This window comes from Aspergillus sclerotioniger (genome assembly GCF_003184525.1).
Source record: "Aspergillus sclerotioniger CBS 115572 chromosome Unknown BO94scaffold_16, whole genome shotgun sequence".
Lineage (NCBI taxonomy): Eukaryota > Fungi > Ascomycota > Eurotiomycetes > Eurotiales > Aspergillaceae > Aspergillus > Aspergillus sclerotioniger.
In genome coordinates this window covers 733,285-748,716 of record NW_020291006.1, presented here as the reverse complement: position 1 = coordinate 748,716, position 15,432 = coordinate 733,285, and the positions used below count along the sequence as shown (strand labels likewise).

General features: G+C 50.8%; 3 protein-coding genes across 3 annotated transcripts; 2 read left to right on the top strand and 1 right to left on the bottom strand.

Annotated features, from left to right (window-relative positions):
• Nucleotides 1-1,043: 1,043 nt before the first annotated feature.
• On the top strand, nt 1,044-9,434 carry BO94DRAFT_624992 (fatty acid synthase S-acetyltransferase; the record flags this gene model as incomplete). The annotated part of the gene is made up of 13 exons (XM_025617253.1): nt 1,044-1,663; nt 1,755-2,268; nt 2,319-2,442; nt 2,486-2,598; nt 2,651-3,089; nt 3,137-3,583; nt 3,629-5,881; nt 5,933-5,958; nt 6,027-7,160; nt 7,213-7,287; nt 7,335-7,675; nt 7,727-8,204; nt 8,256-9,434. The coding sequence occupies 13 exons, from the start codon at nt 1,044-1,046 to the stop codon at nt 9,138-9,140; spliced, it is 7,449 nt and encodes a 2,482-aa protein (XP_025466891.1). The 3' UTR covers nt 9,141-9,434.
• Nucleotides 9,435-9,821: 387 nt separating this feature from the next.
• On the bottom strand, nt 9,822-11,930 carry BO94DRAFT_467427 (putative monooxygenase; the record flags this gene model as incomplete). Its single annotated transcript, XM_025608204.1, has 6 exons — nt 9,822-10,654; nt 10,700-10,842; nt 10,887-11,204; nt 11,230-11,531; nt 11,578-11,657; nt 11,702-11,930. The coding sequence occupies 6 exons, from the start codon at nt 11,928-11,930 to the stop codon at nt 9,822-9,824; spliced, it is 1,905 nt and encodes a 634-aa protein (XP_025466890.1).
• Nucleotides 11,931-12,431: 501 nt separating this feature from the next.
• On the top strand, nt 12,432-15,233 carry BO94DRAFT_598094 (uncharacterized protein; the record flags this gene model as incomplete). The annotated part of the gene is made up of 7 exons (XM_025616282.1): nt 12,432-12,586; nt 12,629-13,340; nt 13,383-13,583; nt 13,629-13,718; nt 13,761-13,811; nt 13,856-13,974; nt 14,018-15,233. 7 exons carry the CDS (start codon nt 12,432-12,434, stop codon nt 14,874-14,876), a joined length of 2,187 nt encoding a protein of 728 aa, XP_025466889.1. The 3' UTR covers nt 14,877-15,233.
• Between the last annotated feature and the right edge of the window lie 199 nt (nt 15,234-15,432).

Genomic DNA, 15,432 nt, shown 5'->3' with positions numbered 1-15,432 from the left:
GACATATGGGTTAATCTTGATCTAATGTGAAACGCCTATCGCAGCTGCGTGCCTACATATCCTACACATTTGTCTCCCTGCCCATGGCGAAATGCTTACAGTAGGCCATAATGCGACCGGATAATGGAACTATAATAATCCCAAGTCGAGGGGCAGCGCTCAATCGTGTGTTTCTGGAAACACAACAATGCCAAGGTCTCACCGGGCTTAGAACCCCGAGGAAAAAACCCGGACAACAGTTACACGCCTAGTGTTGGACAATACTCCGTGAAAAGGATTACTGCAATAAGCCGCCTGCACTCAGGTTAGTAGACCCAGCGAGAATTTTGAAGACTGTTATAAAGTCTCAGTATATTTTCTCACCGAGATTTAAATAGCAGTCATTTCCCTCGACGACATTTGAATAAGTTCCCTCTGATCGCCACCCGTACCACTGAGGCTCTGGGAACCTGAATCTGAACACCGCTTGGTCTTCACAGAGAATGCGACGTTGCCAAACCTGGAGACTAGTCTAAGCGACGAGTTCCGGGTCCGGTAGAATCGGAGTATATATACCCAGACTCATGCCTTGCCAGCTAACAAGCCAGAAGCAACAGTATGACAACCTAACCCCTTGGAGCATCCTGCGGAGTCGTGCCGGCACTCAATATAAAAATATCACAAGTATATCTGACACCTGTCATGGGACCAGCGACTGTTGCACATTCCCAGCGAGAAGCCCATATCGCCTCCACTCGTCGAATAATTGTATGACTTACATGTGGGCCTCCTGTAGGATGAAACCAAACCCAACCAGTGGCCATACATGCTCTTGTTAATTGTAACCTCATGCGAGTCTGCCCTAGATCTCTTATAACTCCTACTTTATATACGGCGACTTTCTGCCCGGGAAGTTAGCATACCCGGAACTTTTGTTCTTTGTACGCCAAAACGGTACCAGCATAGCTATATTACCTTGAGTGCACATTGAGACAACACTGTGTGTTCCATCTCAGCAGTTCTCGCTGCCTTGGTTGCCTAAGGCACGAGTCGAGACCGGTCACATGGCCATCGACAATGGAAGCGAGCACGTGGTGGAGGCCGCAATCCACATCGAGGATGTCCGGCGCCAACCTCACCTGGACCAACCGACCACGCCATGGGCTACCAACCATGGACAGGAACCAGCCGGCCTACCGCCCCCCATCGCCATCGTGGGTATGGGGATGAGGTTCCCTGGCAACATCCGAACTGGAGAGGACTTCTGGTCAATGTTGGTGGAGAAAAGGAGCGCTGTGGGTGAGATTCCTCCAGGCAGGTACCATGGAGACTCATTCTATCACCCTACCAGGCCTCATGTGGTCAAGACCAAACATGGGTACTTCTTCCAGGAAGAGTATCTGGGTAAAGTCGATCCAGGATTTGTTGGAAAGCCCCACGAAGCCGGCCTGTTGGATCCCCAGCAAAGGCTTCTTCTCGAGGTTGTTTGGGAGTGTATGGAGAACGCTGGCCAGTCTGACTGGAGGGGGCACAACATCGGATGTTTTGTAGGGACCTTTGGAGAGGATTGGCTCGAAGTCACCAGCAAAGACTTTCAAGCTATAGATCGGTTTCGAGCAATGGGAACAGGCGACTTTGCACTTGCCAACCGGATTTCTTTCGAGTTCGATCTAAAAGGCCCAAGGTGTGTCAAGAACAGACTTTCTTTGTTTCCTGAAGTCCTTTTCATCCAGCAACCTGCTTCGATGACGCTGTCTGACCATAATCATGATTAGCATCACCTACAAAACGGCGTGCTCGTCCTCTCTGGTCGCATTACATGAAGCCTGTCAGGCAATCCAATCTGGAGACTGTTCTTCGGCTATTGTCGGCGGCAGCAGCATTATATTTTCTCCTACAATGTCGGTCACGATGTCGGATAACTTGGTATTAGCCCCTGACGGCCGATGCAAGACCTTTGATGCTTCAGCGGATGGATACGGACGTGGGGAGGGTATCAATGCCATATACATTAAACCGCTGGACACTGCCATCCGAGACGGTGATCCCATCAGAGCAATAATCCGCTCTACAGCAACAAACAGCGACGGGAAAACGCCCAACATTTCCACGCCAGATCGTCAAAGCCAAGAGACTCTGATCCGGAGAGCATATAGTCGAGCGGGAATCAGTGATCCCTGCCAAACAGCTTTGTTCGAATGCCACGGAACAGGGACAACTATGGGCGATGTTACAGAAACCGAGGCCGTCGCAGGAGTGTTCGGAGAGAAGGGGATATTGATCAGTGCGGTAAGTCAAGAAGCTCATTGTGCATGGCTGACTGACTCATTCCTGACAAGGTGAAACCCAATGTTGGACATATGGAAGGTGCGTCTGGTTTGACCAGCGTCATCAAGGCCGTCCTCTCCTTAGAAAATAGAAAGATTCCTCCAAATATATACTTTGAAAGACCAAATCCTGAGAGTAAGTTTATCCAAATACTCTGTCTGCACGCTAATAAATGTAGTTCCATTCGAAAAGGGCAAATTAGAAGTTCCGATAGACACTTTACCATGGCCGGAAGACAGGGAGGCTCGTGTGAGCGTAAACAGCTTTGGGATTGGTGGAGCAAACGCACATGTATGTCCACTGAATTCGGATAACGCATTTAGTATATTCTGATATGAGACAGGTCATTTTAGATGCTTATCAACGCCGTGACTCTATGCCAAAACCATCGAGTGATGGAGATCACGACCAACTCGTGGTGGTCTCTGCATGGGGCGCAAATGCGCTTGACAAGAAGATCCAGCAGCTTCAGTCCTACCTGGACCAACACCCCGAAGCCTTCAACGATGTTGCTTATACGCTTGGTTCCCGCAGAGATCATCTGGCTCACCGTGCATTTCTGGTTACAGGCGGCAAGATCGAAAATCTAGAAGGATTCCAAAGAGCCCATTTACCTGAATCGCAGGCGTCAGAAATAATATTCGCCTTCACCGGCCAGGGTGCTCAATGGTCCGGAATGGCCAAAGGTCTCATGGAACGATACCCCCAATTTTACAGAGATGTACAAATAATGGACGTTACACTTCGAGGTCTTCCATCACCACCCAGGTGGAATTTACATGGTAATCTCTCTGTCTGAACACGAAGAAGCATATATTAACAGGCACAGATACATTACTGAATGGCAACCAAAGTGCGATGGACCGCGCCGAATGTGCCCAGCCGCTATGCACCGCCATTCAGCTGGCTATCATCAACATTCTGGCCGCTTATAACATCTGCCCCTCTAAGGTGGTAGGCCACTCCAGTGGAGAGATTGCTGCTGCATATGCATCGGGTGCCATCTCCATGGAGACAGCCATCATTCTGGCCTATTATCGCGGCCAAGTATCCTCCCAATGTGAGGGCAAAGGGGCGATGTTGGCGGTGGGCTTGAGTCCAAAACAGGTCCGATCATATATCACAGGCGGAATCGTTGTTGGGTGCTACAATAGTCCCGAGAGTGTGACCCTATCTGGAGACAGCGGTGCTCTGGACGAGATAGCAGCTAGGATACGCGCTGACCTACCAGATGCTCTGATGAAAAAGCTCCCAGTTCAAGTCGCCTATCATTCCAGTGAGTGATAAGTATTCATGTTCGGAGTAGTTCTAACCGTGATAGGCCACATGATGTTTGCCGCTGCCCATTACGAAGAGTTGATTCGACCTCATGTTACCTGCAAGCCGAACATGATAGCACAGATGTTCTCAACCATGACAGGCCAAACAATACATAATCCAACCCAGCTGGATGCGGCGTACTGGAGGGCAAACCTTGAGTCACCAGTCCAGTTTACGGCTGCCATGGGAGCAGCGCTGAAGTCGGCGACTGACACACCGCAGCCACTAATCCTAGAGATCGGACCACATTCTGCTCTTTCAGGCCCTATCCGTCAAATATCCAAGGATATTGAAAAGCGGCATTCGTATTGTCCGACCGTAGTGAGGGGAGATGACTCTACTTCTACTTTCCTCAATGCGGTGGGTCAGGCATATCTCCATGGTGCGCCGGTGCGTTTTACGGCAGTCAATGGAACTGGATCTTGCTTGAATGACCTATCACCCTACCCATGGCAGTACGAAAACTTAGGATGGTCCGAAACCAGGCCCCCGCGGCAATGGCGTTTGCGCAAATTTGCACACCATGAATTGCTTGGTTCTCGTACTCTGGAGTCCTGTGATTCCGAGCCTTCTTGGAGAAACATCCTTCGCCTTGATGAAGTCCCATGGATCTGGGACCACAGCGTTGCCAGTCAGGTTGTCTTTCCCTGCGCTGGGTACATAGCCATGGTGGTGGAGGCAGCCCGTCAAGTCACGGAATCTGATGCTATCACGTTACGGAATCTGTTGATCCGGACTGCCTTGATTGTGGAGCCGAATATGGAGTATGAGCTTCTGACTACCATACGACCGGTGGCAATCAATGACCTGGTAGAATCTTCATGGTACGACTTCACAGTATATTCCTATGACGGTACTTCGTGGAAAAAGCACTGCGCTGGACAAGTCAAGTCCGGCACCTCTGCCAGCCTATCGCAACCATCAGTACTCCCGGTGTATCCGAGATCTGTTTCGTCGTCATACTTATATCGACAGCTGAAGAAGGCGGGACTGAAATATGGAACAACGTTCCAAGGCCTTCAGGAAATCACTGCCAGTCCGTCGACCTACGAAGCCGCAGCAACAATTCAGGACGATCCGCAGCTACATGTTGGACGTTACCTAGTTCATCCCACCGCGATCGACCAATGCTTGCAATTACACTGTGTAGCCGCATGCCGTGGCCTCGCTCCGGGAATGAGCGTAGTGGGCGTCCCTTCATACATTGGAGAGGTATACCTAACCCATAGCAGCGAGACCATGTCGTTAGGGGTCAGCCCAACCGCCTCGAATGCTATAACTGATGGCTTAGGTGGAGATGCACATCTAATTCGCAGTGATGGGACCACCGCGTTGTCCATGCGCGACGCCCGTTTTTTCGCCCTGGAAAGTGATGGAAAGTCAGCACGTGAAGAGCCGTTCCTATGCTCTTACATGAAGTACCAACCGGATATACGTCTCAATCCTGCAAAAGGCTTGGTTAAACGAGCCCCTGTAAATACGGGACTAGAAATAACAGCGAGGCTTGCTGTTCTGGCAATCCTAGATTTCGATATTCTGGTCTGTAATCTCACTCCCACGGTCCCTCATATGATCAAGTATCGGCAATGGATTCAATCGGAAGCCCTGCAAATAAAAACATCAGACTACCATTGCATCGAAGAGGCACGGAACTGGGCGCGCATAAGTCCCGGTGAGCGGCTGGGCCTTTGGAAAACACTCCTTGAAAAGGTGCCCGATCCCCGGCTCTCAGGCTTTTTCGCGGATGCCAGATACTGCCTGGAATCAGAGATGGACTCCTTGATGACGGGGCAATCATCAGCGGCTCAGGTGCTCACCCCGCGTGACTCTTGGAAGGACATCTATGGCTACGGAGTCGACATATTTGATTGGCAACAGCTGTTCGAGCTTCTGGGACATTCCAGTCCTCAGCTGCGGATAGTGGAGATTGGCGCTGGAACGGGCTCTGCTACTGCAGCGGCGTTGAGAGCCCTCGTTGATTCCAGAGGAGATCGATCTTTTGCTCGGTATGTGGTCACGGATATTACGCCTGGCTTCCTGATACCGCTACAGGAGCGATATGGCAGTCAGCTCGAGTATGCGGTTCTCGATATATCTCTCCCGCCTGCAGATCAAGGATTTGATGTCGGTGGCTTTGACCTGGTTATCGCGTCGAATGTTATACATGCCACACCAAGTTTGAACAAAACATTATCTAATGTGAAGACGCTGCTGAGGCCGGGTGGCTGGCTCGTGCTCCATGAGCTTTCGGCTGGTATGATCAACTATTCTGTCCCTTAAAGATGAGTGCTAACGGCTAGGCCAGCGGTTCCTTACGTGGATTGGGTTATGGTATGTTATTCGGCCGATCCATCTTACTCATTGAAATTGTATCCTTAATGGAACTAATTATTACACAGGGTACCTTGCCTGGATGGTGGTTAGGGGACGCTGACCAGCGTCTCAGCCGACCATACGTCACTGTGGAGAGATGGAATGACGAATTCGTTAAAGCCGGCTTCACAGAAATAGAAGGCATGTCTTATGACGAAGACTTCCCATACCAGATGTCCGCTACTATGGTCACAAGAAGCGCACCTTCAAAGCCATCCATCCCCGTTATCACCCTTCTCGGGACGTTGGAAACACAACGGCAACCCTGGGCAGCGGTTATTGAAGACAGGCTGACCCTCCAAGGCTACACTTTCCAGTGGTGTATACTGGGGGAGTGTCCTAAGGAGAGCGTCGTTATCTCACTGCTTGATCTGGACGGCCCGTTCCTATACGATTTGCCCGAGGAGTCGTTTTCCCAGTTACAAAATTACTTATCCATTGCTCGACGAACACTCTGGATTACACGGCTTTCTCACAAGAAATGCTCGGATCCTCGTTTTGGACTCATACAAGGATTCGGCCGTACCATCCGAGCGGAGACCGGAATGGATTTCAGGACAGTTGAGTTGGACAAATTCAACGACACCAGTGCAGACGTCCTAATGCGCGTGTGCGAAGAATTCTTCGATGAGAAAGCTAATCCGTCTGGTAAGGATTTTGAGTACTCTATTGAAGATGGTACGGTCTACACTACGAGATGCAATCGCCTATCAATGGAGGAGCAACTCGAGGTAACGGGTAATGATGGGCCTCTTCGCATCCATCCTGGAACACGCGGTGTGATAGACACACTCCATTGGGTGGAAGAGGAGCAACAGGAGACCCTTCAGCCGAGTGAAGTTGAGGTCGACATGAAGTATCTGAGTTTGAATTTCAAGGACCTCATGTTCGCCTTGGGTCTTCTTGGAAACAACCTTCCTCTAGGTCTAGAGGGCAGCGGTGTTGTCCGCAGGGTGGGCTCCGCGGTGACCGACCTACACGAGGGAGATTCAGTCATCGTTATTCAGCAGGGTACATTCAAGACGCGGCTAGTCACGCAGGATCTAAAATGCATGCGCATCCCAAGCGAGATCTCGCTCGAGCAGGCATCTGCGATGCCTTGTGTTTATGCGACTGCCATCTACTCGCTTCTGACGATAGGGAACCTGAGCAGGGGACAGGTAAGATCAGTGTTAGTGATCGAGCATAAGTATATCTATTGATGGTTTTCAGTCCGTTCTTATCCATTCGGCCTGTGGTGGTGTTGGCCTGGCGGCGATAGACATATGCCGGATGGTTGGCGCAGAGGTATGCCCAACCCAACAGCTGAGCACTCGTTTACTGACCGGATATAGGTTTACGCTACTGTGAGCAGCGAGGAGAAGATTCAATTTCTCATACAGACATTCAATATCCCACGTGAGCGGATATTTGACTCTCGCAGCGTCTCGTTCCGCAGCGGCATTCTAGATGCGACACACGGACGTGGCGTAGATCTTGTACTGAATTCTCTCGCAGGCGAGCTCTTGCATGCGTCTTGGGACTGCGTTGCTCCCATGGGCAAGATGATTGAGATTGGCAAACGCGATATGCTGGAACATGGGAAGCTGGAAATGGTACACTTTGCGAATAATCGCTCCTTCTTCGGTGTTGACTTGAGCGAGATGCTCGATGACTGCCCAGAGCTTGTTCGAGGGTATGCTACATCTATGACTTGATATACATGATGGACACTGACATTCTGCAGGTCGATCAATGAGATGTTCACCTACTGCCAAGAAGGACGACTGCAGGCGCGATTGTTTCCACGAATGTTCGATGCCAGCGAGATTGCAGCTGCATTCCGTCACATGCAGACCGGTAGACATATCGGCAAGATAGTGGTTAAGATGCCGGAGGTGCCTCACAGTCTCAAGAACAAGCCAATCGAGAGGAAATACATCTTCTCTCCTACGAGATCCTACCTCCTAGTGGGTGGATTCGGAGGCATTGGTCGATTATTAGCAACATGGATGGTCACCCACGGCGTCCGACACCTGGTTATAATGTCACGATCGGCAGGCCAATCTGAGTCGGACCAAGGCTATATCAAAGAGTTGGAAAGCCAAGGTTGTACTGTTACCGTTGTCAATGGCAGTGTTGAAGACACCAATACTGTCGAGCAAGCTGTCTCCGCCAGCGAGCACGAGTTGGCTGGTGTCGTCAATCTCTCCTTAGTACTACAGGTAAGCCCCTACCTTGCCCAACTTTGGAAATCTACTCAACCTACCATCCAGGACGAATTCTTCGCCAACATGTCCTACGATCAATGGGTCGGCCCTCAAGGCTCAAAAATCCGCGGCGCATGGAACCTCCACAACGCCTGCTCCGAGAAGCACCTCGACTTCTTCGTCCTCTTCAGCTCCGTCGTCGGCACAGCCGGCAACCCAGGCCAATCGAGCTACGGCGCGGCCAACACCTTCGTGGACGCGTTCGTGACCTACCGTCGAGGCCAAAACCTCCCAGCATCACGAGTCACGCTCGGCGCCGTCGAAGAAGTCGGCAACTTCAGTCGCAACACCCGACTCCTTGAGCTTTTCCACGCACAATCCCGTTTCTCCCTCTCTGAAAAAGACGTAATCGACTCCTTCCGCCTCGCCCTCCCCCACACCACCACCATCCCATCCCAACCCCAAACCACAACCCAAACCCCCCACCCCCTCGACCTGATGGTCGGGGTAACCTCCTTCCTCAACCCCGGCGAACTCGACACCAAAAAGTCCTACTACGACCAAGACATCCGGTTCAACATCCCCTCGCTTATGCGTCCCACCAAAACCCCCGACCACAACCAAGAAGACGACGTCCTCCTCCGACTCTTCGAATCCATCGCCAACGACCCCTCCTTCCTCAACGACCCGAAATGCGAAAGCATCATTATCCGGGAACTGGGGAAACGCGTCGGCAACTTTTCGGCTCAGGCGGGGTTGGACGAGAAACAGATTGCCAGTTTCCCAATTGATTCGCTGATGGGATTGGAGGTTAAGTATTGGATTAGAAGGAGTTTGGATTTGGAGACGTCGGTGTTGGAAATTGCGCAGGCGAAGACGGTTGCGGGTGTGGCGGGGTTGGCTATGAAGGGGTTGCGGGCGAAGTATGGGGTTGGGGTGCCTGAGAGTTAATTGATATGTCCTGGGGGAGGCTGTAGGGGTCGGGTCTCGGTATGGTAGATCGGAGGTGGTGGTGTGATGGTGATGGTGATGGTGGGTCGTTTCAGGATGATGATGTTGATGTGGAGAAAGGGAATGAATGGATGGTCAGTTTGTGTTGGTGCCTGGTGGAGATGATGGCCTGATGTTTTGCTATGTTTGTTGCGTTTGCTTCGTTTGCTTTGCTCGCTTCCTCTTTGCTTCTTGACCATTTCGGTAGTTAGAATCAGATTGCTTTGGCTAATGCAATTGTGGATTTTATATTTTATCCGGTTCAGAAAGAAGAGGGAATTAGTTCTAAGAATAGTACCTTTCAATAAGGAATTGACTGATAGCTTCTGATGATCTGTGCGTGTCATAAGAAGAGAATAGGAAGTCCTCATTGTACGCGTCTGCGGTCGCGTGCTTGGCAGTTTTTGTTTTGTTTTGTTTATCGACGCGACCTGGACTGTTTGCTTGTATCATCATCATCACCACTATTATCATGCAGTGATACTATGGAGCGATTTAGTCGAAATCACAGGAATAGTTATTGACCTGCTAAATTTGGGTTACTTAGCAGTTATCCAAAATCCTTTAACACAAGTATTGGAGCTTTGTACTTGTACTTGGTAAAGATAGGGATATCCCTCCCGCTCCCAAAATATATTCCCATCACAATCTGCACGATTCTCTTTTCTCCCCGTACAAATGGTCCAACATAGACTGTATGGCCTTCTGCAACTCCTTTACATCCGTACAAGAAGCAAAAATGAATCTATCCATTCGGACAATCACGTATTTTCCTTGGAGTTTGTTTCTCAGAAGGAGGGGATCGTAGTCTAGTGGTTTGGGGCGGTTGTTGCATAGGGGTGAGTTGGAGAATTCCTCTGCGGTGGCGATTTGGAAGATATTGTGTTCGTTGGAGGGGTCAATGCTGGTGCTTTCAACGATGATGGGGATGGTGGTTGCATTAAATTCGCCGCGGGACCAGGATTGGATATTTTGAAGAGTGTCTTTGATGGAGGGGAGGTCGGAGTTGTCTTGTAGGTAGACGAAGAGCCGGAAGAGGGAAGTGTTGTTTGGACTGTAGATGACATCGTCTGTGAAAAGGATTTCACCGATCGTGGTGCGACAGTATACCTGGGGGAGGTAGAGACCGCCATTCAAGTCTGGGATGAATGGCATTCCATCGGAGTGCTTGTATCGAAGTAGTGCGTCTTTTCGATGACCACGTTGTACTTGTCGTCTCCAGCTGGGTATGAGCTGGATGAACCAAATGTACCAGTCGCGTAGGAAGATCTTCAATGGATCTGTCTCGCACACCAAGCGTCCGTTTGCGACGGTGGTTGCCAAGGATAACGCGAGTTGTTGCTTGCGCTCTTCGTACCACGCCTTGAGAACTTGATGGTGGTTGGTACCTGTGGGTTGGTAGCGGCACAGCATGGCGAGACGCCAGGAGAGGGAGATTGCGTCGCGGAACCCCGAGGCGATGCCTTGTCCTCCGACTGTCTGGATAAGCATGTGTATGGGATAGAAGAGAAACTGCTTACATGGAGGAAAGACGTGAGCCGCATCGCCACACAAAATAACGCGATCCTTTGCCCACATGTTGCATGTGCGCGATGAGAAGGTAAATGGGCGACAGCGGAGCACTTCGATGCAATCCTCAGGAAACTGCACATCTTGAGCGAGCCTATAAAGTCAGCTATACGCAAGGCACAGAAGAAATAGACTTACTTGTATTGACTTCCTTTATGCGTGAGATAAGGATACACGATGCTTCGCATTGCCTCGGGCGCAGCCATCGCGTAACCATCTTCGTCTTTCCGAATAAGGTACTCGAACCTCCACAGCCGATCGGTTGGTAGGCCAAAGCGTCCGCAGACTGCTGGCCTCCCCGGATTGCAGAGAAAGCGGAATTCTGGAGGAAAGAATAAATCGTACACCTGGTCAGGGGAGTATCCTGCTTTCCACAAAGGAAGACTAGGATGCGACCGTGGAGTTGGAATGGTGATCCTCCAGTTCAATGCTACCCAGGTTTCTTCGTAGAAGGCCCTGTTCAACATTAGCGCAGAACGACCTAAGAAATTGGGATGCTTGCTCATGAAATTTCTCCAATTTGACTCCCCTCGCTTCCAGGTATTGCTTTCGCGTGTAGCCAGTTTTACCGTCTGCACCAACGAAGAATCGTGCCCGAACTCTGTGTTCTCCGTCAGAGTCACGATATGTGCAATACGTCCACTGTTCGTCTTCATCGATCTGAACTACAGTCGACTCGCATCTCAGCGAGCAGAAGGTAGAAGACATAGCATTCCTAATCTGGCTCTCGAGGACGGGTTGTTTGTGACCGATCATGCCGACATGACCTGTGGCACCGGTGGTCTGATCCGTCAATTGGCGAACAATAAGAGCAGGGAGATAATCCCACCGTATTGTAGTCCATCTCAACAATTGGCTTTGTGTGCAAGTCGCAAGTGGTCCCGCCGACGAATTTAAACCTTCCCATGGCTGAGCTGTCAGTATAGACCGGTGCGCAGCGTGGAGTAACTCACAGGCGCCGATTTTGGTATAGACAAAGTCATAGAGTCCCAAGCCTTGTAGAAAACGAATGCCATCGTCGTCCAAAGCGATCCCACGAGGGTCAGTCGTTATCACTGGTTCCCTTTCTAGGACAATGTTGTGAACGCCCATGCGACCGAGGTAAGCAGACAGGAGGGCGCCTGTCGGGCCGCATCCGCAGATAACGACATCAATTGTTTCCCAGAGTTCGTCGGCGCTCATTTTGAGACCCGATCTTGCCTTGAGGTTAGGATGGGGTAGATTCGCGGCATGCTAACAGGCTAAATAAGGCTGCTTGAAAGTGAAGGATCATGATGGGCGGGACAACGGGCGGGACACGCCCTTGCATCAGCGGCGAGTAAGCTGCAGGATTAGATGGGGAGCATTGTTCAACCACGACAAGAATGACAACTGTAGCGCTTGGACTTTGCTGACACTCTGTCAAAGATGCTTAGTTCTCACGGAATGATGTCAAACACAAGCATGGGGAAGAAGAGAAGAAGAGAAGAGGGGAAGAGGGGAAGAGGGGAAGCCGGTGGGACGGCGGGACCTTCAGCCGCGGGACCCCAGGCACGGCGGGACCACCAACCAGCTCAACAATCAACATCTCCGTCTATCCATCGGCTCAACGTGTCCACGTGGGACCGCAGGTATTCCCACACAGTCTGGCCAAGACAGGCAGTGGTGCTGACACCGAGCGTTGACGTTTCTATTCGATACGAAATGCCACCGAGTCGAGCTCGCGACACAAAGGAACGGCGCTGCCCCTGGTGTTCTCGATCCTTTGCCAAAGAAGACCACCTTTCTCGACACATAAGATCCCACACCAGGGAGAAGCCATTTACTTGTTCCGTATGTAACAAAGCGTTTAGTCGCCAGTAAGTCCTCACTTCCCGGTGATGATTTGACTGACTCTACAGTGATTCTCTTTTACGACATGCACGTAATCATGGGGATACCGACTGTTCGCAGTCCAGTCAAGGAAAGGAGACATCTACATATCCTGGATCTGAGGAGATTGAGTCCACAGTGACCAGTTTGCATGGCGCCAACGTTTCGAACTCACTGCACACATCTGTGTTATTGAATGCTTCAACTGAATCATCAAGCGATCGACTAGATGTACCTCTGTTGGCATTATCCTCATACACTGGACCAAATGTGTATTCTGCGACAACAGAGACCAACGCTGATGACTTGATGACCGAAAAGGCACAGGCGGCGACTTATACATATACCTCTGTTGACGGGGTAGATAAAGCCCTTGATGAGCAGAGCTACGACTGGACACTGGACTTAGCAGCGCAGGTGCCCACTTGGTTGGTTACAGATGATTTTGATCTCGAGGCGCTCAATGCTTCTATTAATGCTTCGGCCAACCCGCCCGAGTTGCCGCTCACAACTCTTGCTCCTACAGGTAACCAGCAGACGTGTGATGCATTACCATCCACGGAGCGATTCGAAGACCTAGTCTGTCGTCGCTGGTTCACATACTTCGAGACACCAAACACAGGCCATGTTACTCCCGACCGATCGGAGTCAGCGTATGTGGATGAGCGATACCGGCAGAGACTGACCGAGAATCTACAATATCGGGTTCCAACGGACCCGCTGCCATCAACAGACTTTCTGGTATGTCTCTATCATTTATCCAGTCTTCCACTGACATCCTAGAACATGTGCATCCAAATGTATTTTGCCAGATTTAATCCGATTTTTCCGGTCGTGCACGCCCCGACTTTCCGCCCATCGACTCAGACTTCCTTGCTGTTGCTGTCAATCTGCTCCATTGGGAGTCTTTTTCTGGGCTCAAGGCAGGGCGCTTCTCATGGTACCAAGATGTTTGAGATACTCAACAAGGCGACACTTGCATCAGTAAGTTCCAAGCTGTTCAACCAGTAAATCTATTAACGCGTGTAGTGGGAGAAATATATGACGAAACAAAGGTCCGAAATTCGATCAATGACCCAGTCATCCTTGATTGGTCAGATATTTGCGTATCTCACTGGAGTATGTGTTCCACGAATGATAATACAGTTCTGACCAAGTAAGCGACCTAGAGATCTCTTGCTGGTTCAGACATTCCATGGCACGATAATCACGGTAGGATGCTCTTCCGGTGGCGTTACTGAAGCTAATGTGCGTAGTGGGCCAGAAGGAATAGTATGTTTCGCAGTCGCCAGACCGATAAGATCGAGTCGGAGGAAATAGCACGCGACCCGGAACGGGCATGGATGTCTTGGGTTGCACGAGAAGAGCAAAGCAGGTTAGTCTCCCATACCTTACCGACCAAACTGACAGTGCTATAGGCTCGTTGCGGGCCTGTCCATTTTGGATAGCGAATTCGCAGAAATCTTCCTCACGGAGCCGTTCATGCGACGCCGGTCATTGATGTCCTCGATCTCCGACAACGAACTGTGGACGGCCACAACAGCAGAAGACTGGCTTCGCATTCTGCAGAGTTCCAGGAGCAATAAGCCAAACAAGTTCAGGGATTATATTGAACTAGAGCAGATTGCGGCATCTATCCAGGATGCTCGGACATGTGATAACTGGGTATCCGCGGCGCCACCACTGCAGGCTGCTCTTGAGGAGTTTCACAATCGTAATCTCCGGAGCGCTGCGTCGGACGGGCCCGATATCCTCTGTCTGGAGGCCTTGTGGCATGCCACTTTCTTAGCCTGGCTGGTGGACTTTGATCGTCTGGAACTTGTAGTTGGTCGTGAGGGATACCAGGAGTCACAAGCGGAAATGCCTTTTGTGCGGGAATGGGCGGATTCACAGGACGGCTGCCGGTGTGCTCTCCATGCAGCCTTGATCCTTCGCTCCTTGGAGAGCCTACCTATAGGGAATGAGCCACCAATACATGCGCCGCGGGTTTTGTATCGAGCTACATTAGTTTGGTACTGCTATCTCGAGTTTAGTGCGACATCGGATCAAAGGGCTGCTGCTCAGGCCCTCGACTTCCCCGAACTCAAACATGCAGGCATCGATTGCGAAAGGCTACTTGCGGAGATGAATGATTTTAGGCCAACGCGACCCAAGCCCCTGCAGTCCAGCATATTGTGTCGGTGTGTCGATTTGCTGAGACACCTTGGACACTGGGGACTTGGGAGACAACTGGCTGCTATGTGGGATGCAATCTTGTACGAACTGCCACCACGCTGATTCTGGCCGACTTTTACCTGGTAACGCCATGATCATCACTGAAAATATCCTATTAGTGCTTGGGCCACCGATAACACCAATCATGTTGTCGTTCCAGTTGTGCTTTATTAAGCTGCACTCACGCCATACCTTCTGCATGTGAAGGCGCAGGCTTCAATGGACTCTACTAGAGTATCGTTATTTGACGGCCCGTACGACTGTCGAAGACCTGTGAAAGGAAATACAGACTGCTGTACAGCAGGACCCACCGGAATTGGTGTTGCCGATCTTGCAAAGAAAGCGCCACCCAATCTGGACCAGGCTGACCGACATCCGGCATCGTTCGACCTCCGTCCAGGCCCGAGCTGTGGCTTGGCGATGGTCGTTGCATGTCAGCCAGGAATAGGGGCAGCTCCGCCTAATCAAATCCCGGTTAGTGGATGAGAGCAATAAGTGTCTCAGGTGGCTAAGCAGGGTTAGCCGAATCTGGGGAAGCCAGTCAGCGTGGCAAAAATCGAGTTGTTGGGTGATTAATTAGCCCGGGATCTGGTCAGTCGATGCCCGGCATCCGGGTGGT